The sequence below is a fragment of the Salminus brasiliensis genome, chromosome 8 (assembly GCF_030463535.1).
Source record: "Salminus brasiliensis chromosome 8, fSalBra1.hap2, whole genome shotgun sequence".
Classification (NCBI taxonomy): domain Eukaryota; kingdom Metazoa; phylum Chordata; class Actinopteri; order Characiformes; family Bryconidae; genus Salminus; species Salminus brasiliensis.
Genome location: NC_132885.1, coordinates 5,633,200 through 5,657,333, shown reverse-complemented (window position 1 = coordinate 5,657,333; position 24,134 = coordinate 5,633,200). Strand labels below are relative to the sequence as shown.

General features: G+C 41.9%; 1 protein-coding gene across 1 annotated transcript in view; it reads right to left on the bottom strand.

Annotated features, from left to right (window-relative positions):
- The window catches only part of cps1 (carbamoyl-phosphate synthase 1, mitochondrial), a 91,694-nt gene that overhangs the window by 19,398 nt on the left and 48,162 nt on the right, over positions 1-24,134 (bottom strand). Inside the window, exons 28-32 of the mRNA XM_072684999.1 lie at positions 18,965-19,040; positions 15,099-15,176; positions 12,945-13,052; positions 12,351-12,440; positions 11,125-11,295 (exon numbers count right to left, since the gene is read on the bottom strand). Coding sequence (XP_072541100.1) covers positions 11,125-11,295; positions 12,351-12,440; positions 12,945-13,052; positions 15,099-15,176; positions 18,965-19,040 — 523 coding nt within the window. The remainder of the gene's footprint in view (positions 1-11,124; positions 11,296-12,350; positions 12,441-12,944; positions 13,053-15,098; positions 15,177-18,964; positions 19,041-24,134) is intronic.

The following is a 24,134-nucleotide window of genomic DNA, read 5'->3' as shown; positions in this document are numbered from 1 at the left end:
TGTACTTACTGTCCCACTGTGTTGACTGCTCCACTGATGTGGCCTTTTTTGCACTGACATGCGTAAACACAGGTAGTGCTGCTCTCAGTAATCAAGTAATTACTGATTATTTTGATATTTAATATTTACTAATTTAGCATTGAGGGCATTACAATGACCTTATAGTAGTTATAGGTAGCCATTTAATCAGTATTTCCTACATTTTTAGAGAAAAAAATACAGAACCAGTAGCTATTAATTCAATTGAAATAATGAATAATTAAAGTGAATTAACAATTTTCCATCATTTTCTTGCTTACATCTATGAGTGCTTATTTTCTTTTAATAATCAATACGTCAATGAACCAATAATCAATCCTTCAATCAATCAATCACTAATTAGCTATAACACTATGTTATTAAGTGAAGATTTGTACTATATAGGAATACACACAGCAAAGTCCTGTACAGAAGAAGTACTGCCAATAGAATAGGACTCTCTAGAGGAGCAGATGACATGAACCTATAGGCACCATGCTGTCTAATGCCAGGCGTGGGCTAGTAGAGGGGTATAAAGCCCCCCAGCATTGAGCTGTGGAGCAGTGGAAGAACTGTGTTCTCTGTAATGATGGATGGTGGAGCTCCATCCAGTACTTCTGGTGTGGTGACCACCCCATATCCTGACCTCACTAATGCTCGCTCTTATCGCTGAATGCAATCAAACCTTCAAACATCTAGTAGAAAGCCCTCTTCTCTGGACATTAGAGACAGGAGTGACTCCAACAAACGCAGGATACACATTTAGAAGAAGAAACAATGAATCAACAGGTGTCCCAATACTTTTGACCATATAGCGTATATAATAATCCAGTCAGTACAGGTGGTCCACCGAAGGCCTCAGTGACCCTGATTTATTGATGCTTCCCCGCCTTACCTAGCTTGGTCCCACAGGACCTCGACACATTTTCGAACTTTTCTCATTGACCCCCTAAGCTGGTCTTACTAGAGGAACTGGCCCGAGACAAGCCCTAAGCTGCTGCGCTTATTTCGTACAATGCCTCGCTCATTAGTGACGCCACAAACACAAACGACTTCTACAAGAGCAGTTAAGGCCTAATGAATGCAGAGATCAATAGTGTAGTGGAATTAAACGGAGGAGAAGTCATCAAGTAAAGGCCTTTTCACACTGTGCAGCCTGAGCTTCTCAAACTGCAGTCTAGGAGGACCACACCACTGCACGGTTTAGCCATCTCCCAGCCCTAATTAGCTCTGATTCAACCCAGCTAATTATCAAGCCCTTCATGAGCTGAATCAGGTGTGTTAGTGCGGGGAAAAAACACACAACTGCGCCGACAGCGGATCTCCCCGGAGGAGCTGAGCTTCAGTTGAGCTGAGCTGAGTTCTGATGCAGTCCGTGTTGGTAAGCCATGTGTCTCGCCCTCGTAATGATGGTGGAAACATTATTTACAGCGGTGGCACCTGACTGTTCCAGGAGGAATCCCAACAGGTTGTGTAGAAACTACAGAACAGCAGCTTGTACTTTCAGCAGAGTACAGAGGCTGTTGTGGAAAGCAAGATTTTTCATGTGCCTAAAGGTCACTGAAGGTCACTGAAGACAAGGTTGAACTTGGCTAACTCTGCTACTAAACTCTGCTAAGTTTTTTATTTAAGTCCAATTATTCAGTAACTGCGATAAATGATTCAACTACTACAGATGATTCCATTTCTACTACAAATGATTCAGTATCTACTACAAATAATGCAGTTGCTGCCAAAAAAGATTCAGTAACTACTATAAGTGATTCAATATCCACTATGAATGATTCAGTATCAACTACAAATAATGCAGTAGCTGCTAGAAATGATTCAGTAACTACTATTAATGATTAAGTATCTATGATGCAGTAGCTGCTATAAATGATTCAGTAATTACTATAAATGATTCCATATCTTCTAATAATGATTCAGTATCTATGATGCAGTAGCTGCTATAAATGATTCAGTAATTACTATAAATGATTCCATATCTTCTAATAATGATTCAGTATCTATGATGCAGTAGCTGCTATAAATGATTCAGTAAATAGTATATATGATTCCATATCTACTATTGATGATTCAGTATCTACTACAAATAATGCAGTAGCTGCTAGACATGATTCAGTGACTACTATAAATTATTCTATATCTACTATTAATGATTCAGTATCTCTGATGCAGTAGCTGCTAGACATGATTCAGTGACTACTATAAATGATTCCATATCTACGATTAATGACTCAGTATTTCTGATGCAGTAGCTGCTAGACATGATTCAGTGACTACTATAAATGATTCCATACCTACTATTAATGATTCAGTATCCACTATGAATGATTCAGTATCAACTACAAATAATGCAGTAGCTGCTATAAATGATTCAGTAATTACTATAAATGATTCCATATCTACGATTAATGACTCATTATCTCTGATGCAGTAGCTGCTATAAATGATTCAGTAATTACTATAAATGATTCCATATCTACTATAAATGACTCAGTATCTCTAATGCAGTAGCTGCTAGACACGATTCAGTGACTACTATAAATGATTCCATATCTACGATTAATGACTCATTATCTCTGATGCAGTAGATGCTATAAATGATTCAGTAATTACTATAAATGATTCCATATCTTCTATTAATGATTCAGTATCTATGATGCAGGAGCTGCTAGACATGATTCAGTGACTACTATAAATGATACCATATCTACGATTAATGACTCAGTATCTCTGATGCAGTAGCTGCTAGACATGATTCAGTGACTACTATAAATGATTCCAGACCTACTATTAATGATTCAGTATCCACTATGAATGATTCAGTATCAACTACAAATAATGCAGTAGCTGCTATAAATGATTCAGTAATTACTATAAATGATTCCATATCTACGATTAATGATTTCGTATCTATGATGCAGTAGCTACTAGACATGATTCAGTGACTACTATAAATGATTCCATATCTACTATTAATGACTCAGTATCTCTAATGCAGTAGCTGCTAGACATGATTCAGTGACTACTATAAATGATTCCATATCTACGATTAATGACTCATTATCTCTGATGCAGTAGCTGCTATAAATGATTCAGTAATTACTATAAATGATTCCATATCTTCTATTAAAGATTCAGTGTCTATGATGCATGAGCTGCTAGACATGATTCAGTGACTACAATAAATGATTCCATATCTACTATTAATGATTCAGTATCTATGATGCAGTAGCTAATCTAAATCTACTATAAATGCTATGCAGCAAAAGCTATATACGCTGCATACAAAAGCTGCTATGAATGATTCAGTAGCTGTTTTAAATGATGCAGTGTAAATTATAAAAGATTAGGTATTTGCCATAAATTACTCAATAAGTAATACAAATAATTATATATATATATATATTACATGATTCAGATTCATGATTCAAAATTTACTATGCATGATCCAAAAGCTTCTATGAGTGATCCAGTAGCTGTGATTCACATGATGATTCAGTATCTACTATAAATAATTCAATAACTAATCTTAAAGATTTTCTACTAACTACTAAAATGATCCAGTTGTAGCCAAGAATTCAGCTTATTCAGTAGCTGCTATAAATGATTCAGTAGCTGCTATAAATGATTCAGTATCTACTAAAACGACTGCAATAAATAAAACCAAGCTCTGTTCTTCAGACTAGCTCACAAGATCACAAGATAAGAAGTTCATGTTCCTTTTTACTGGATTTATCTTTACCTGCATCTGTTCTGATGAGATCTGGAGCTTCTACAGTGAAACTCTCTCACTGCTCAGAGACATGGGTTTACATGATGTGCTTTAGATGACTAAAACCTGTATGATAATACTGGCACGAAATCCTTAGCTACTTTAAGTTGCACCCATTGCTGATTCGCAAATGCACACACACACACAAACACAGCTTATCTAGTCCATGTAGAGACTAGAACTGCCAATAGAATAGGACTCTCTGGGGCAGATGGACATGAAGCTATTGGCCACAGGCGTGGGTTAGAGGGGCATAACGCCCCCTTCCCCCAAGCATTGAACTGTGGAGCAATGGAGCTGTGTATTCTGTAATGATGGATGGTGCTCCATCCAATACTTCTGGGATGATGTGGGGTGGTGATCATTATCCAACTTCCTGACCTCTAACTCTCTTACAGCAATGCTCGTCCGAAGCCTAGTAGAAAGCCTCCTTCTTCCCTGGACAGCAGAGACAGCTACTCCAACAAAAGCAGTGTCTTAATACCTGATTTCAGATTCAAAACAATGAAAAAGCAGGTGTCCCAATACTTTTGTCAATTTAGTGCACTTTACCACACCGTGTTACACTTGTGTTTAAGTATAATTAATATGTAATTCCTTACAAACTGAATCAAAGTGCTTTTCTTTAAAAACACGTCCTCAGTGATGTGAAGCACAACCTTGCCGTGACCTCAGAACGGAGCTAAGGCGCGCCTTCTTCCCCCCAGTCTGCCGCTTGTCTCCGAGATGTAATTTGAACGGCATTTGTTGTGCAGTTTAGAAAAGCAGGGGAAATTACACAGTGGGGACTTGTTAGGCAGTGAAAATCCACGTTTTGCAAGCCTTCCCCCCCGAGCTGCAGAGAGGAGAGCGTGAGCACAGGAATGCACAGTACACTCCTCTCTCCAGGCACTGAGTTCTGAAGCTCTTTGGAGCCGCTGTTACCGGCAGCACAAACACACACACACACACATATATACACACCCAGGCCGAGACAGAGAGGAAAAAACAAGGAGGAAGGGCGAGAGACACAGAAAGTGAGTGATGTGAGATTATGGAAGGAGTGTGAGACAGTATCATATAATATATTCACACATTCCAGTGTATTATTTACAAGCCCAGCAAACCCACAGTGGCATGAGCGAGCGGAATGATGTGTATCTATGTATGTGGACCGCATGCATTATGCAGACTACTGTACGGCGCGGCTGCACGTGATAATACTGTCGGCAGCCGTGTTTTTGGTGAACGGGGCTCCCTTTAGGTATGATATGTGGGATTTCCCCTGTTTAAAAACAAATAAACGCAGAACACACTGTTTATGTAAAGTAATCAATATGACCGTAATGTGCATTTGACTTTCCCCTACTAGGAAAACAGAGCAGAGAAGCAGAACGGCAACTTTACAGGAGAAGGAAAAAACCTTCTTAACTTTCAATGGAAGTCAATGGAAAAGGACTTGAATCCCAGTCAAACTGAAGCATTTCTATTGGTCCATTCCTCGTGAAATTGTGAGACAATATAAAGACCAACACCCAGATTCACATGGTGTCAAAATGTTGATTGAGAGAATGGACAAAAGTATTGGGACACCTGCGCATAATTATTATTTTTTTTAAATCAAGGGTATTTAAAAAGAGTTGATCCTGCTTTTGTTGGAGTACCTGTCTCTCTTGTCCAGGACAAAAGGCTTTCTACTAGATTTTGGAGGAGGATTGTTGTAAGGATTTGATTGCATTCAGCATCAGCTAGTGGGGTATAAAGGCATGGGCTAGAGAGGTATAAAGCCCCCCAGTATTCAGACGTGGCTCTCTGGAATAATGGTCCTTTGGGATAATTTGAGTTGGGGAGTTAAGTTGGGGAGTTGGATGATCACCACCCCTAACCTTATTCCTAAAGCACCATCATTCCAGAGAAACAGTTCTTCCACTGCTCCACAGCTCAATGCTGGTGGGCCTAAAACCCCTCTCCTAGTCCACACCTGGCATTATGCAGCATGGCCAATAGGCCAATAGGTTCATGGTTGTTTAGCTGGTCCAAAGAGTCCTATTCTATTGGCTGTACTTCTCTACAGGGGCTAGACAAGCTGTTTATGTGTGCCCATTTGCACATCTCTATCAGCAATAGGTGCAACTTAAAGTAGCCGAATGCATTCATTAGAAGGGGTGTCCACAAACATTTGGACATGTCATGTATCTGCATCCAATTATAAGATATAATATAAAGACCAGCCATCAAGCCATAACTGTAAAGCCACCTAACCTATATTGTGCAGGGTCTCCTTCATGTTGCCAAAATAGCTCTGACCCATTGAGCTCTGGACTCCACAAGACCTCTGAAGCTGTCATGTGCTATCTAGAACCAAGACGGTAGAAGCAGCAGATCCTTTACATCCTGTAAGTTGTGAGGTGGGGCCTCCATGAGCATCACTGAGCCTTGGGGGCGACTATGCCTCTTTCAGCAATATGTGCAACTTAAAGTAGCTGCATGCATTCATTAGAAGGGTTGTCCATAAATATTTGGACGTTTAGTGTATACTGCGTATACATATACTGTATATCTGTCCAGTGCAGTGTTTGGAAACTAAGGCTATGCCTGGTTTGTTTGGCCTCTTTTAAAAATCGAATTACTCAATCATTAAAGTAAAGTAAATGCTGCAGAGTGTCGGCCTGCGCCAGTCAGCGGACAGCGGACAGGGGACAGGGACTGGTCGTTATGATGCCTGTAGCAGGACAAAGTCTGCAAATTCAGACTTTCACAAAGCTACACACAGCACCATTAGTGAGAGTGGATGGAGGCTTTCATCTTCCAGCATAACACTCTTATCGACAGAGAGAGAGGGGGGAGAGAGAGGGAGCCTGACAGTGAGCATGTTTAGAGAGAAAGAGAGTGAACTGAGGGACGAGAGACGGACAAGACAGTATATAAACCCTGTCTCTCCATTTATGCCGTTTTTCACTTTTGGACTTCATGTGAATCTGGCCAGTGTTTACATTCGGTCAAAATGACTATGACTAATGATTAATTAATTATGAATGGACCAATAGAAATGCTCCAAAATGACTTAAAACTAAGCTTAACATGAAATGGACTAAACTTGCTAGGATGGTCTGACCTGATGGTCTGACCTGATGACTTTTTCCATCAGCAAGAGCTACCTGTAGATCCTGTGACGACATTTAGGCTTGTTGGAGACTTCTTTACACTGTGGTCTCTGCTGTTGGGCTGGACTTGCTAGGCCGGCCTAATCTGGCCATGCTGGCAGCAGTTTTAAATGCTCTCTGCTTGTAACTGATTAAGCAGACAGTGAAACGGTGGCTGATTTTAAACCAGACTCCTCTGACTTCTACAGCCTTCTTTCTGAAGGCCTCAGAGAGCCTCTCTCTGGATCTGGCCATGGTGATCATCTCCACCACTCACTTTAACCATTAATCAAGAGCAGACCAGACTAAACATCTGAGGTTTAAGTAAGACTCCAGACTCCTCCAGAATAATCCTCTCCAACCATGTTCTGATATCTGCATCCTCTTAAACCCTTTCTCTCTTCCTTAAGTATTGAGATGCCCTGTTTCCACTGTTCTGTCCCGGTACTGCCAGACCTGGCTCTCCACTACCCTGCTGCTCGCTGCGACGTGTACCTGCATGGTAAACTTCCACTTCCACATTTCACTTACATTCTTATTATTTATGGCTTGATGTCTCATTTGCCACAGCTCATATTTTCTTATCATTGCTCTGTTATTAGTGTGATCCCAGGAGTTTTTTTCATCTTCATCTTCTTCTTCGTCTTCTTCTTCTTCTTATTATTATTATTATTATTATTATTATTTCTCAGGTTTCAGTCTTCGAGATATCAACTCGATATCCAACTTTAAATCATGCGTCATGTTAATGACACTTGGACTACCTTACAGCTTTTGGGTAGGTGCAATAGTGTTCACACAGGAAGCATCTGAACAACACTATTGTGGCCAAAACACTCCCATAGGAATATACTGAAATGTGTCCGTAAACTTTTAATTAAAAAGTTAAATTTCTCAACAGGACACATTTTTTGAGCTATAAACACCAAATTTGGAAAACTGTTGAACTAAGTGGACAGGTTTATGTGTTATGCTTTAAGAACTGTTCAGACGTATGTTTTTTGTATAATTATCGTACATTTTTCGGCAATATGAATGAATAACGGAACGGTCAGAAATGTTAAATTAATGTCAACCCACCACTTTTGAGCGAAAGTTTTTGCTCCCAACATGTTGACCAAATGTCTGTGGACTCCTTAGCCAACTGTATTGGATGAAAATATCTGGAGCCTCACATATGGAAGAGTAGCACAGTGGTTAACGCCACTACCTGCCAATAAGCTAGCACACCGGTGGCAGTGGTGCCTCAGTGGTTAGAGCGCCGGGCTATCGATAACAGGGTTGTGGGTTCGATTCCCGGGCTCGGCAAGCTGCCACTGTTGGGCCCTTGAGCAAGGCCCTTCACCCCCTCTGCTCCCCGGGCGCTGGAGTTGGCTGCCTGCCGCTCTGGGTGTGTGTACTCACTGTCCCTAGTTCACTAGTGTGTGTTCACTACCACAGATGGGTCAAATGCGTAGGACACATTTCACTGTACAGGGACAAATACGTGCACCTTTACATCTTGCGGGAGACTGGGGTTAGTTTTTTTGGTCTAGGTCAGGCAGTGGAGGTGTGAATAATGGACTAGCTTAGGATGGACGGATGAACCCTACCCTTAATAATAACAAAATAAATTTAAAAATGTAATTTCGGGGCTCTGAGTGGTCCAGTGGACTAAGCCGCTCTCACAATGACCCTGGTCATGCTGTTAGTGTGATGCTTGTCAGCACAGGCATCTGTTAGTTGTTAGCTGTTGTATCAGAGCTTTCCTTCGAGCGCATTGACTGTCCAGTGATACTGCATCAGTGGCAGTTTGAAAAAGAGGCTGTGGTTGTCTTTGCTAATGATAAGGGGAGTTGACGTGAACAGGGATTGGCTAACTGGCCTTCTAGATTGGGTAGAGAATCAGGTATATATATTTTTTTGAACTAGAGGAGGAGTTTGAGGTGTGGTCCTTCTCCCAAAATGAAATGAACTCCATTATAGGAGGGCAAAATAAATATTTGCTAAATTTACAAAGGGGATTTACTTGGGAGTCTTTAGTAAAAGAGTGGGTTTACTAATGTAGAGAGGGAAGAATACTGGAGAGATAGAGAGAGAGACTGTGAGAGATGGGGATGAAGATGTACTGATGTAAATGTAGTGTAATGATCAGTAAATCTACTCTTTACACCCCAAATCTTCCTTTTTACAAACTTCGAGTTTATGTTAATCATAAATCCCCACACCACACTTCCAGCACCACGCTTCACCAAATCTGCTTCCCCTTTGAAGCCCCTCCTCTCCACTGACTCAGACTTCTACAATATTCATGCCTGCGTTTAATATTCCCCTCAGCAGCAGAGTCGGGTATTTGAAAGTTTGAGAGTGGCAGGAGACGGGGATTATTCCTGCGCGGCTGCCTCCTCATCACGGCCATTGTGCCTCGACTCTTTCGTAATTATGTAGGAAATTACTTTGGGAGCAGAGAGACGGCGCAGAAGAAGCGCTAGTGTCCTAGACTCCCCATACCAAAGCCTGCCTGCACGCTTACGGATACACGCCGGTGTCTCAAACACTTCTGCTAATTTAACACCTAGCTGGAGACATGTGTACAGCAAGTACCCCCCGATGGCCATGTCATTTATAGACGAATTAAATGCTCTGAGACCGCTGGAGAAGTGTCCGGAGAGTACAAATCTTCGATTAAAGAGCGAGGTATCAGCCTCAGCTTAACTTTAATTACATTATCCTTTGAGCGGCTAATAACCAGGATACTTCTCAGACAGGAGGATCCCGGGATGTTCAGTAAAGGGAGAGGGAATACTGGGCTGCTGCTGCTGCCGCTGGACTAAAATAACTCAGTCAACACTAAAGATTTTTAGAACAAAAGAAGAAGAAAAGCTCTTGAAACTAAAAGAAGAAATCACAGCTGAAGGAATCGCTGCAGTGCTCCAGAACTGCAACTAAACAGGAAGTGCTTCCACTAGCAGCGCCAGTCTCTGACCTCACAGTGACTCAATTACAATTCTTCAGCATGCCAGTTCACAAACCCCTCAAATCCAGAAGCAATAATAACTAGATGCGTGAATGGTTGCAGCGCTTAAGTGCATCCCAATGTCTTGCTAGGCTGTTGCTACATGATTGCTATGGTGTTTGAGATGGCTTCTATAGTCTCGCTACATGGTTGCTATGGTAGCCCAGGAGGTTGCTATAGTGTTGCTATGTTGTTGCTAGGTGGTTGCTATGATGTTGCTACATGCCTGCTAGATGGGTGCTATAGAGTTGTGAGGTGATTGCTGTGTTATTGCCACCTGGTTGCTATGGTAACCCGGGTGGTTGCTATGGAGTTGCTAGGTGGTTGCTATGGAGTTGCTAGGTGGTTGCTGTGATGTTGCTAAGTGCTTGCTAGTTGGGTACCAAGGCATTGTGGGGTGACTGTTTTGGTATTTCAAGTGGTTGCTATGGTGTTGCTATGTGGTTGCTAAGTGGTTGCTATGATGTTGCTAAGTGCTTGCTAAATGGGTGCTATAGCATTGTGAGGTGATTTCTGTGGTGTTGCTAGATGGGTACTAAGGCATTGTGGGGTGATTGTTATGGAATTTTTAATTGGTTGCTATGGTGTTGCTATGTGGTTGCTATGGTGTTGCTATGTGGTTGATATGATGTTGCTAAGTGCTTGCTAAATGGGTGCTATATAGTTCTGAGATGATTGCTATGAAATTTCTAGGTAGCTGCTATGGCATCCCCAATGGTTGCAATGTTGGTCGCCAAGTGGTTGCTGTGGTATCCTATGTGGTTGGTTGGGTGTTAGTAGTTTATTTGTAGCATCAAGACATAGAAAGGGTGCACAAACTTTTGACCCTACAAATCTAAAAAAGCAATTGCTTGGCTATTGCTACATGGTTGCTATGGTGTTTTAGATGGTTTTCACAGTCTTGCTAGCTGGTTGCTATAGTAGCCCAGGTGGCTGTTATGATGTTGCTAAGTGGTTGCTATGATGTTGGTAAGTGCTTGCTAGATGGGTGCTTTTAGCGTTGTGAGGTGACTGCTATGGAATTTCAGGTAGCTGCTATGGCATCCCAGATGGTAGCTATGGTGTCTCAGGTCGTTACCAAATGGTTGCTGTGGTATCCCATGTGGTTGGTTGGGTGTGTAGTAGTATATCTGTTGCATTGTGAGATGAAAGAAGGGTGTCTATGGGAAAAAAGCCTTCTGCATTGGGGAGGACACACATATGCTTACCTTGATTCCAACATAATCCACAGGAATAATGGGGTTCTCCAGGGTGGGCAGCCGCGACTCGTTAACTGGCTCCCCCACCATCACCCTGGTGGCCACGTTAATGAAGTCCACCCCAATGGTTTTAGATACAAATGGGAAGGAGCGTGAGGCACGCAGGTTACACTCGATCACCTGTGGAGGAGAAGCGTTCCATCACATGCAGATGTTACACTTTTATACAATGAACCCACCCGTTTATAGCTCCGCCTAGCACTAGCAATGCTGCCGACACTAAGAGGGCAGGGACTCAACACCAGCTAACAGACGCCTGTGCTGGCATGTCTGAAAGCGCCACCTTTTGGGGGTGTGCTCAAATCCCTAGCCATGCAGCTTTGCCATCAGCAGCCGGAGTCTGAGAAATCACAGTAGGTAAATGGTGCTCTCTCAGGCATAGCGGCATGGATTGGGATTTGAGCCCCGCCCCCTCCGGCTTTTCTGTTACAATGGATCAAATCTAACCTACATTTGTAAAATGTTTTCACAGTAGGTGATTGGATGAAACTACCATTACCAACCAATGGAGAGGAAGTGTTACAAGTGGGGCTGGGCAATATGGTAAGACACAATAGACAACAATCATCACTTTATCTAATTAAACAGCACAAATTACACTGTGCAATGAAACGTGCAGCTGATCTTGTGCGAGAATGCCAAAACTTGAAATTAATTAATTAATTAAATAAATAAATAAAGTTGTATGGTGGCCTTTACACTCCTAAAAGGCATGGGGTTCTTCAAGGGTTCTTTTGTAAAGGCAATGGTTTGCAAAGAGTCATGGTGACTAGACAGAACCATTTGGATGCTTAAACGATTCTTCGCCTGACTAAACGGTTCTTCCGATTTGTGAAAGTTTCACTATCGTTCCGACCCGTTTCAGACCTGCATAGAACCCTTTGTCTAAACTAGTGAATCTAAATTTCATTTTTACCCATTATTTATTTATTTTCGATAGTTTATCCATCATTCGTTTGGTTCATTTGTCCTTTTGTAAAGCAGAGAACCCAGCAATTCATTAATCAATCAATTAATTAATGACAAAATGACAATCCTCAAACTATTAAATGATCATCCAGTGATCAGATTTGGCTTTTGAGCATTGAGTGGTTCACCAGCCAAGGGAAAAAACTCAATCCAACTTTTCAAGTCCGCACCTATATTTCACAGCAAGTGCAGCACCAATAACTTACCATGACATCGTTGCCTTTCACCAGAAACTGAGTGTTAAACGGCCCTGAAATTTCAAACGCCTTCGCAATTTTCCGGGTGGCGGTCTTCACCTGAAAATTACCATATGAAAAAAAGAATAAAAATTACACGAAATCCCACGAAGCATAACTCAGTTTAGAATCTTTCCGTATGCATAGGAGAGCGCGATTAGATCAGTCGCTGTCGAGGTTATGCATGCCCAGTCACCAACGCAGGATGGAATATAGAGACGGAGACATTACGAAAACTAAATGCAGGAGAAACTTTGATATGACACCTTTGACAAACTGAGCTTGATTCAGGGGAAGTAAGAGCAAGCGGCGAGGCACTTGATCACAGAGAGGGATAGAACCCTAATCCTCGGTATAGCCTACAAACCTTCCCTATCAAATACGTTTAGATGTGGAATGGCATCGGATTCATGGTCTTATTTCTCTCTCATGATTTTATTCAGGGTAAAAAACTATATATAGATAGACAGTGTGGAAATATAGTAGTGTATGAATGTCCTCAGACCGCTACACATCTCAAAATAAAGGAAATGATAGGAAATCAAGGAGGAACATCAACAGTACCTTCTCCAGTGCTCCTTGGCTGATTGTCTGAGTGGGAAGCATAAGGGTAGCATCTCCTGAATGAACTCCAGCATCCTCCACATGCTCAGTAATGGCATGAACCAGCACCTGGAAGGATATCAAATATTAAATCAGCGTGGGACCCCCCTCCCCCCCTTCTATCCTTTCTATAAAATATAAAGACATCAAACCCTTCAAATATCACTCCATCTATTCCTAACTGACAACAAAGCCCCAGGCGATTCTAGAGATCCGTCCTGAGCTATCGTCCCCATCAAAACCACCTAAATCTTTACTTTTCTCTAATGGATTATAATTGAATTTTCTTGTGATCATATAATCATGTGTAAAATTTAGGACAACACAGGAAAACCTTGATCTTCATGTGACCAATACTGAGAAATGGAGGTAGCCTTTAAATATCATTTTTAAATATAATTAATAGATACCCCCACATTTCTTATTACTTCCTAAAATTAGAATCAGCTGCAGATGATTATGCAGAATATGTTTAGAGAGGATTCTGGAGGAGCCGGTCTTATTTAAACCTCAGATATTTAATCTGGTTCTCTCTTGATGGTTGAAGGAAGTGGTGAAGATCATCACCATCATGGCCAGATCCAAAGATCTCTCTAATCCTTCTGAGGCCTTTCTAAAAATCTCTTTTCCCTACTGTGTAGAAATCACCATATCCTTAGTGATTACCCAGACTGTGCATGGCCTAGATGGTTTCCAGGTGGGCATGGGCTCTGAGTGAGCTTGTACATCCCATCTAGGCCCCATGTGCAGTGTACAACCCAAATTCCTCCTGGTCCCATCCTATCCAGACGCTTGTGGGCATCCATATGTGTGGTCAACATGGAAACTATGGATTCCCAAGAGCCACATGCTCATGTGGGGCTCACATTGGTGGAGCATGACCTAGGTGGTTTCCAGGTGGGCATGGGTGTGAGCATCTGAGTGGGCTTGTACATGTGTGCTGTTACTGGGACCAAATTGGGCTTCCCTAATGGGGAAAGCCCACCCTATTCTCACATGGGTCACAGCTAGGCCCCTTGTGCAGTGTACAACCTAGACAGGGTCCATGTTTCCAACTCCTCCTGGTCCCATCCTATCCTGACCCTGATGGGCATCCATACGTGGGGTCAAGATGGAAACCATGGATTCCCAAGACCAACATGCTCATGTGGGGCTCACATTGGTGGAGCATGACCTAGGTGGTTTCCAGGTGGGCATGGGCGTGAGCATCTGAGTGGGCTTGTACATGTGTGCTGTTACTGGGACCAAATTGGGCTTCCCTAATGGGGACAGCCCACCCTATTCTCACATGGGTCACAGCTAGGCCCCTTGTGCAGTGTACAACCTAGACAGGGTCCATGTTTCCAACTCCTCCTGGTCCCATCCTATCCTGACCCTGATGGGCATCCATACGTGGGGTCAAGATGGAAACCATGGACAAAACTTTTCAAAAAGTTCTCAGCTGGGCTACCCATACAGACCCCACATGGGCTTATTATGTGGGTAAGTCACTTACTATGCTACACGATGCTAAAGATCTTGAGGCTCAAGCTGAAAAAATTGAAATCCCCCCCAAAAATATCACAGAGACAAACCCATCAATCATATTTAAATCATATTTAAATAGGTTCCAATGTAAAAATGGTGGAAAAACAGTCACGCCACTCGGCACAAGACGAACGCTGGCAGAGTCCTGGTTTGAAATGACTGTTAGAAGCTGAGGAACCAGAAGGGGAAGAGCAGAATAGCTGCATTCAAAATGCAGTGTGTAACATTTGTTTTCATTAAGGCTGTTATTATGGGGGGATAACACCCCTGTTCCAGAAGGTAACCCACCACAGATGAAAACCTCCATCTGCTGCATAATGAAGTCACTCTTGTGTGGCTCTGTGATTCAGAGACACAGATTCAATCAGAATCAAGTGCTTCACATTTCGCTTCTGACCGATTTCAATTTAATGCAGCCGGGTTTTGCTGATCTTTGCCCGATAAACTTCCATTCTTTTTTGCTTTTATCTTTTTCATCATACATAACCACCCCTCACCCACAACCCCAACCCCTCCACACACCCACACACACACCATAAATAGCGGTGCTGCAAATATTATGAAACGTGTAAAAATGTGATGTCCAACCTTGCCCGCCCTGGCCACTGCGTCCACTTCAACTTCTCTGGCTCCACGGATGAACTTGGTGATGACCACAGGATGCTCCTGCGTTGGGAATTCAGACAAATAAGAAATGAGAGCTTTGACAAACCTCTACTTTATCCAGTTCATGAGTAGAAATGAGAACATTTAAAAATATGGATTATTAGCAGGAACCTATCATGATATGTATCAAAATACAGGGGTTACGACTCGATTTATCATGATTTTTTGTTTTCATAATTGTAAGAAAACCATCACAAAAACAACCATCATCTACATTATACATGAGTAAAAGAATAGCTGGCTTTTATCCAATCAGAACAGTGGGATTGAGTACAGCACTGCCATCTAGTGGTTGGGTATTAAACACAAACAAACGTCTGCCACCAATCATGTAAATTATTAATCACAAATCCATGCTGTGTTTTTGAGAATTGTGACAGTATTGCACAACATAATTTATAATAATATACCTTATTATTTTTTTTTTATTTTAATAATGTAATTAAATAATTTAAACTTGCTCTGCTTTCCTAAACAACCATGAAGAGATGGCTCAATTTTGATTTCATTATTTTGTAAATTACAAGCAAGTAAGCAATCCAAGAACCACTTAGTGCCGCTGCAGAACCCATAGAGTCATATTAGTGTAAAATCCAGTAGTGTTACTCGACCGCCTCAGCCCACATGCCTCTCTCTCTCTCTCTCTCTGTATATATATATATATATATATATATATATATATATATATATATAGTGGGGGAAAAAAGTATTTAGTCAGTCACCAATTGTGCAAGTTCTCCCACTTAAAAAGATGAGAGAGGCTGTAATTGACCTCATAGGTAGACTCAACTATGAGAGAAATAATGGTGGAAAATAAGTATTTGGTCAATAACAAAAGTTCATCACAATACTTTGTTATATATCCTTTGTTGGCAATGACAGAGGTCAAATGTTTTCTGTAAGTCTTCACAAGGTTGGCACACACCGTTGCTGGTATGTTGGCCCATTCCTCCATGCAGATCTCCTCTAGAGCTGGGATGTTTTGGGGCTGTCGGGGCAACACAGACTTTCAACTCCCTCCAAAGGTTTTCTATGGGGTTGAGATCTGGAGACTGGCTAGGCCACTCCAGGACCTTGAAATGCTTCTTACGAAGCCACTCCTTTGTTGCCCTGGCAGTGTTCATTGTCATGGGATCATTGTCATGCTGAAAGACCCAGCCACGTTTCATCTTCAATGCCCTTGATGATGGAAGGAGGTTTGCACTCAAAATCTCACAATACATGGCCCCATTCATTCTTTCATGTACACAGACCAGTCGTCCTAGTCCCTTTGCAGAGAAACAGCCCCAAAGAATGATGTTGCCACCCCCATGCTTCACAGTTGGTATGGTTACTTTAACTTTAATCCCTTATTACATTATTTTAGATAATTTCATCAATAAGTGTGAGAGAGTTTTACTGTAGAAGCTCCAGATCTCATCAGAACAGATGCAAGTGAACAGAAATCCAGTAAAAAGGAGAAACAAGAGCTTCTTATTCTGAAGAAAGAAAGTAGTGAGATCTTGTCGGTGAGCTAGTCTGAAGAACAGAGCTCGGTTCCTCTAGGTTTCTCCTGGACGCCCCAGCTCAGCATGGAGGCTCAGCATGGAGGATGTGTGATTTTCCATCATTAAGCCCTGATTTACCGCCAAACCAGGTGTTGATCTGAGGAGAACTCTAAATAATACTAGACTCCATGAGAGAGGAGAACTTTGGAGATGTTCTAATGATGAACACAGTGATGGAGAACCTCCACCACTTTCTGTAGGAGTGTTATTATTAGTGTTTATTCTAATATCAGTGTTTTACTGAGGAAATATATTTTTAACAATATTATATAAGTTCTACTAATCGTTAATTTATATGCTATTTTTCATGCACCAAATCTCAGAGCCTCACATGCTTAGTGTATGGTGTAACATCAACCTACACACAGCATTTGCTGAAATACAGAAGGGAGGTCAACAGGCACACCTGTCTTGGAAAACACAGGAAACTGCCAATACTGCCTAGTCAAATTCAGCAGGACTCTCAGAGCCCGACAGTCCATCTCCTTTCTCCGCAGCCTGCATCATATCATTATCCATCATAACGAGCCTCTCTGAGTGTCTGCCACAGTGACGCGCACAGCCTGCTACGCCACTAATGGATCTTCCACTGAAAGGGGAATCGTGGCCCTTCAGACAGACGCTCTATGTACAATGCAGGTGTCTCGTTCCGAGCTGTTCGGTGACGGTGTGTGTGCAGGACTTGTTTGTGTAAGACTGAAGACCTCGACTCAGCTCTGGCTTTTGATGTCTGGAGCTGTTTTGATGTAAAACTGGTTGCTCTCATCACTTATGAAAGAAGGGGGCAGTGAAACCTGCACTGTGATAGTCTGATTATTCCATTCGCTATAAACTCTTACTGGAAGCAGACTAGTCTTACCAGAATTTAGTGGGTACAGATAAGAATGGGAGTATGAATCTCAATCTGCAGTGTGTGTCATTTTACAGTATTATATTAATAATTGTAAAGGGATTTTAATCCAGTATGAATCTGCAGTGTGTGTAATTTTACAGTATTATATTAATAATTGTAAAGGGATTTTAATCCAGTATGAATCTGCAGTGTGTGTAATTTTACAGTATTATATTAATAATTGTGGGCAGATTTTATTCCAGTATGAATCTGCAGTGTGTGTAATTTGCAGTATTATGCAGTATTATAATAACAACTGTGAAGGGACTGTAATCCAGTGTGAATTGAGAGTGTGTAGTTTTACAGTCTGGTGGTAATAAATGTAAAGGGACTGTAATCCAGTGTGAATTGAGAGTGTGTAGTTTTACAGTCTGGTGGTAATAACTGTGAAGGGACTGTAATCCAGTATGAATTGAGAGTGTGTAGTTTTACAGTCTGGTGGTAATAACTGTGAAGGGACTGTAATCCAGTATGAATTGAGAGTGTGTAGTTTTACAGTCTGGTGGTAATATTAGTGGAATGATAATGTTTAGGCTAAACTGTGGGCAGTGGTGGCACAGTGGTTAAAGCTCTGGGCAACTGATGACAGGGTTGTAGGTTCGATACCCAGGCTTTGAAAGCGGCCGCTGTTGGGCCCTTGAGCAAGGCTCTTCGCCCTTTCTGCTCCCTGGGTGCCACAGCAATGCCCACAGGCTGCCCACTTCTCCGGGCACATGTTCTCAATGTGTGTGTTTAATTACTAGTGTGTATATATGTGTGTGTGTGTGTGTGTGTGTTGACTGCTTGGATGGGTTAAAGGCACTAAAATACGGTACCATTTACATTGAAGGCGTTTAGCAGACGTTTCTTCTCCAGAGCTTCACTGTTTACTCAGAAAATATGCTTAGCTAGTTGATATCGGCTAGAATCCAGAAGCTTAGACTCTACTAAATACAGAAGTCAGTATGGAGACCACAGTACTCTACATACTCTACACTCTGCACACTCAGTACTCTCAGAAGAGGGGGGTCTTCAGTCTGGGTTTGAAGACAGCGAGCGACTCTGTCGTTCGGTGCCAGAACAGGTATCATGGTACAGCTACTGATTCCCATCCCAACTTTCCGCAGTGACTACTCACCGTGCAGCTTTTTTGGTACACTGCAGTGACTGGAACAGCTTCATCACTTAATGGCAGCATTAATAAACCAGGATGATGGTACTTAAAGGAGCTGCGGTTGAAATCCAGGCTTTTATTACGCTAATTTGAATGTAATAAACTGGGTGTTATGATCATATTTCCTCCTAGTTGTTGGTCATAAAGCTGAAGCACTTCAGTGGTCCAGCACGTAAAGGGAAAAGAAAAGGCTCACCTGTGACACCTGGGTCGCCTCCTCCAGAAAACGCTTCATCTCCTCCTCCCCGTAGGCCACGTTCATCGCGGAACCACTGAGAACAGGAACACAGCGAAATATTATTTTAAATATTATTTTTAATTATTTATAAAAATATATTTTCAGACGAGACAATAAAGCCACTGAAAACCACTCTAATAACTTCATTTAAAGCAGACACATCTGCCGAGCCTAAATTAGCCCTTGGGGAGGGCAGCGCAGTGACACAACAAAAGATTAAGGAGTTGTAGAATGAAAATACAAGAAGGGATATATCCAACACCGAGCAGAAAGAGAGCGAACCAAAACAGCACGAGATATCTGGGTCAGCCAACCCTCCGGGCTCTTCAAAGTTTTGCTTCTCAGGCCTTTCACACAAAAACAAAAAAGAGAGAACAACACAAGTGTGAAGGGGAAAGTATGAGTAAGAGTTTTTCGGCTGATTATGATTTCGCGCCAGCAAAGCCGGGACAGCAGAGCGATCAGGCTTTCTGGTGATACTACAAGCTGCACGTGTGCCAGGACAACCCAAGAGCTATGGCAATGCAATCCAAGACTATTTCTGGTCCACAACATTTTTCAAAAGTCTTTAAATCTCTAAACAGATGAACGAGACAACAACGGAGGCCTAAAGCCAAGGCTTTCAGAATAGGAACACTCCAACTTGTGTACGGTGGTGTACACTGCACAGCCCCATTACCACGCCAAGCTTCTATTTATTAGCATTATTATTTTTAATATTTCCTCTTGCTTTATCTTTTATTTACAGGACCAGCCAAAAGCTTGGACACACATGAATGTGTGATGATCATCATGATGATAAGCCCTGTTAGGGTGGGATTAGTGTTATACATGGAGAGGTGGGGTAATGTAATTATTACCCGAACTTCTCAGTGATTTTAGTCCTAGCCGATATTCTACAACCTTTTATCTTCTGTAAAAAAATACACTCAGGTTAAATGAATCTGCTGAGGAAAATATTTCATCATATCCAGTGGAAAAGGAGCTTTTGTGGCTTTTTTTTCCAGTATGGAGGCACACGAGGAGTTGAGTGTTGAGTTTCGTAGTGCATGGCACAGAATCCTTTGGGTCATTCAAGTCTGTTGCAAACCTCAAATCCAGAAGATAAGCCAAAGGAGGGGAGTCATTGTGTAGCGTAGCCTTTGGCCGACATACGTGTTACAAACATGTTATTGATAATTTCTAGGAATGCATCGATCCATCTTTTTTACCGATACTGATTCATTAACTTTGCATATCGACCAAAACCCAATACCAATCCGATACCATTGTAGAATTAATAAACCATATACCTGAGCATCTGGAAGAAACTTAAGGCATCAGGATTGACGTAACTGTCATGACGGGTTAGGCCAGACACAGAGGGATGAACACTCGCAGAGATGGACTCAATGCAAGTCAATTAATTAAACAAAATGATACAAACAAAAGGGGGCAAGTAAAACAAAAAAAGGCAGCCACTACAGGGCATAACGTGCATACAGTGATAAACAGAACCAGAACATGGCAAACAAGAAGGCGAAAATAAACAGACCTGAGATGGGGGGGGGGTTAGCTGGGGAATCAGCTACTAGACAAGAATTGCTAGGCTGACCCTACCACGAGGCAGAAATGAGAGCTGTGAGATCAGCTGCAGAACCCAAATGGCAATGCTGAACAGACCTGGAACCGAAGCTTGACCATGAATGGTATTACTGGTTAAACGAGCGAACCCAGGGGCTGACAGTAACCATTACTTTACTAACTGTATAAAACAAGCTATAATAAATGAACACAGATATTAATGAACCCAATTTCTGTTTATTGGTCACTAAAATGAATAGCTGTGCTGGACCTCGGGACAGTGCTGCCTGGGCTCAGGACTTTTATTCTGAAATTGGAAGTCTGTGAGACTAAAGCGGAGCAAGCAGCTCCTCCCTTCTCAGTTCTCCTTATATGGAAGACGAGCTGGATTACTGGCTGATACTACGCTGGATTCCTCTTGCTGTTTGCTATAATGTGTGTATGATGTCTTTAGGTTACTCTGATTCTGGGTTTTGAAGCCTAGAATACCGGTGGTGCGAGTACCCAATCCAGCTAATTTTGTTAGTACCAGGACCGATATCCGATCCCAGTATCGTATCGGCGCATCACTACTAATTTCCAAGCTAAAATTCCATACTATAAGTGCCAATATTTCTTATCAGTCCTAAATTCTACAGACATCCTATAGTAAAAAAAAAACATGACTCGTACCTCCCCACCTAAAATGAATCCTGTCTGAATAGAGCTGTAAAAACATTTGATCTGAATGCTAGGGTGACCATATTTTTTATTTCAAGACAGAGGACACTGGGGACATGCAAGTGTCCACCGTACTTAGGATGTTGTGGCTGGGAGGTGTATAGTAGGCCTAAGTTGTAGGACTGTGGCAGTGTGGATGTGTGTGAGGGTGGAAATACCTCTCAAACCTCACAGCTACAGTATGATAATGTTTATTAATACACACAAATTTACTTTTTACATTTAGCAAAACCAATAACTAGCTTTAATAGCCTATATTGGCCTATATGACCCAATCAGCTCCTCTCAGTTCAACCTACTTAGGCCTCCTTGAACCCCCTCCAGCCACAACATCCTAACTATGACGGATACCCACGTGTCCCCAATGTCCTCATTTCTGAAAACAAAAAATGGTCTCCTTAGCATTGATCCGCACACATTCAACCAGGTGTGTCCAAACTTTTGACTGCTACTGTACTTTTACCAGATTTTACATGATTTTATTTGATCCTTTTTTTTTTGCAGACCCCAAAACGATTCCCAATGCTGTGATTTCCCACATTTCCCACTGCCTAGTCTAACACTGGTTTTGCTGTGGAAGCCTGAAGAGCCTCGAAAGTTCTCAACACCGGCTCTGTGCAGAGAGCTGGAGAGCGCGGTCTGCAGCCGAAATGAAGTGGCTGAGGCGGGGCGAAGCTGACAGGTTCAGCGTCGGTGCTGCAGTCCCTTTGTGTCGCAGCCCGAGGCGCATCTAGAGCAGGTAAGGTAAGGGCTGTGTGGTGTTATTCAAGTGACAGGGCCTCGGAGACCCCGCCGTGGCCGCAGTGTCCCCAGACCTCTAAACAAGCCACTGCTAAAAGCACAGGTCTCGGAGGAGCAGTTCAGCTGACGCACCGTGCAAAAAGCACCTAGCAACAGCGAACACACCAAAAAAGGTTCTACACCCTGGTGTTAAAAGGTGCACTAGGCACAGCTTTCTGCGAAACTTCACAAATTATCAGGAAGCTGAATCATGTCTTAACAGCTAAAGCCAATCTTGTTCTCCAGGATTTTCAAAGCAGCTCCTGTTTTAGAGCTGTTCCAAACTGTGAAGTCAGCCGTGCAGCTTAGCGTGGATTTCCTGGAACTGTGCTCGTTGTTGTTGTTGTTTCATTTTGACATAACGACATCCACCACCCAACAGCGAGACCTAAAGTGCTTCAAAACACCACTGGAAATGTAAGGTGGTCATTCTGGACACTCATTTAGGTTCAATTTTAGATTTTGTTTTATATAAAAAGGCAATAGTGGTTTTACACTGTTTATTTATTTATTTATTTATTTATTTATTTATTTATTTATTTATTTATTTATTTATTTATTTATAGGACTGCATTGCATTTAGCTACAAAGCTTCTCCCCAAATCATCCCATCCAAAAGTACTGGACTGAGCACCACCATCCATCATTCCAATGAATACAGTTCTTCCACTGCTCCACAGCTCAATGCTGGGGGGCTTTATACCCCTCTACTAGCCCACGCCTGGCATTAGGCAGCATGGTGCCAACAGCCAGACTCACATTATGTCGAAAAAGTGTGGATTGACAGCATGGACAAAAGTATTGGGACACCTGCGCATTCATTGCTTCTTCTGAAATCAAGGCTATTACAAAGAGTTGATCCTGCTTTTGTAGGAGTAACTGGTTGCTGTGAGGATTTGATTGCTCCCGGATTCTGCAACAATTCCCATAATTGCCCATCTCATGATATCACCTTCACGCCACCTCCCACAGCCAATCAGAGACTGTTCCGCTGTTCACACCCATCAGAATACTGATTAGTTACAATCACTATGTCCTGTATAAATACCTGTTCAGACTGTTCGCAACTTTGCAAAGCACTGCCAACCTTTCGGTGCATAGCGAGCGTTTTCCGTGTACTGATCTCTGCCTCTTCTGCTGCTGTTCTCTGGTTGTTGGTTTTCCCCTTCTGGTTTGTTTGATTGGTTAGATTGCCTCTCTGGTTTTGACTCTTGGACTGTATTTTGGTTTCTGACTCATGTCCCAGCCCATGTCTGTTTAGATCATTTAAACTCTTTATATATTAAAGTATCCTTAACATTTTTTGTTATCTGCAAGTGCTTGGTTCGTCCTTCCAACGCAACATCATATCATCACTGTTATGCAAAAACCTGTCTCTCAAATTTTAGCTGGTTTTCAAATGACAATGTGAATCTGGCGGTTGTTCCTTATACTGTGTCCAAATTTCATAATTAACGGACCAATAATAATGCTATAAAATGATGTGGAATATATTTTTTTACCATTGACTTCCATTGAAAGTTGCTTTCAAAGTGAATTAGGAATTTTGTGAAAGCTTCACGTCCCAATCAAAAGTCTGGGGACTTGTTGTCCTTTGATATTAAGATAATATTAGCAAATCAATTGTTAAATGATTGGACAGTCAACCACTGCTGACTATATTTGGTAGTGACCCAAACTACTGGGACTGAAACTCAGTCTGCCTACAGTTCTACGGCATGTCTGTATGCTGTCGCTAACTTTAGTGGACGTGGTTTTGTAGCATTGCTGCTTTCTAAACACTTCTTGCTGTCCTCAGCCTAATTCTTGCATGGTTACAAGGCAGAGAATTTCACTTCACGTCCATTAAGATTTATTACCAGTAGCGTGACACTTAAGAACTTCTCCAAACAGCCTCCGCCGGTTGCATCAAACCAGACGATAACTGTAGGGGTGAAATTAACTGCAAAACAACAGAGGAAAAAAAGAAAAAAGTCCCAGCTGATCAAATTAAATTGCTTTTTATGACTGAACCATTTACTGAGCGAGTAAGTGAGTAAACTGGCCGAGTCTCCAGCTGTCTGTG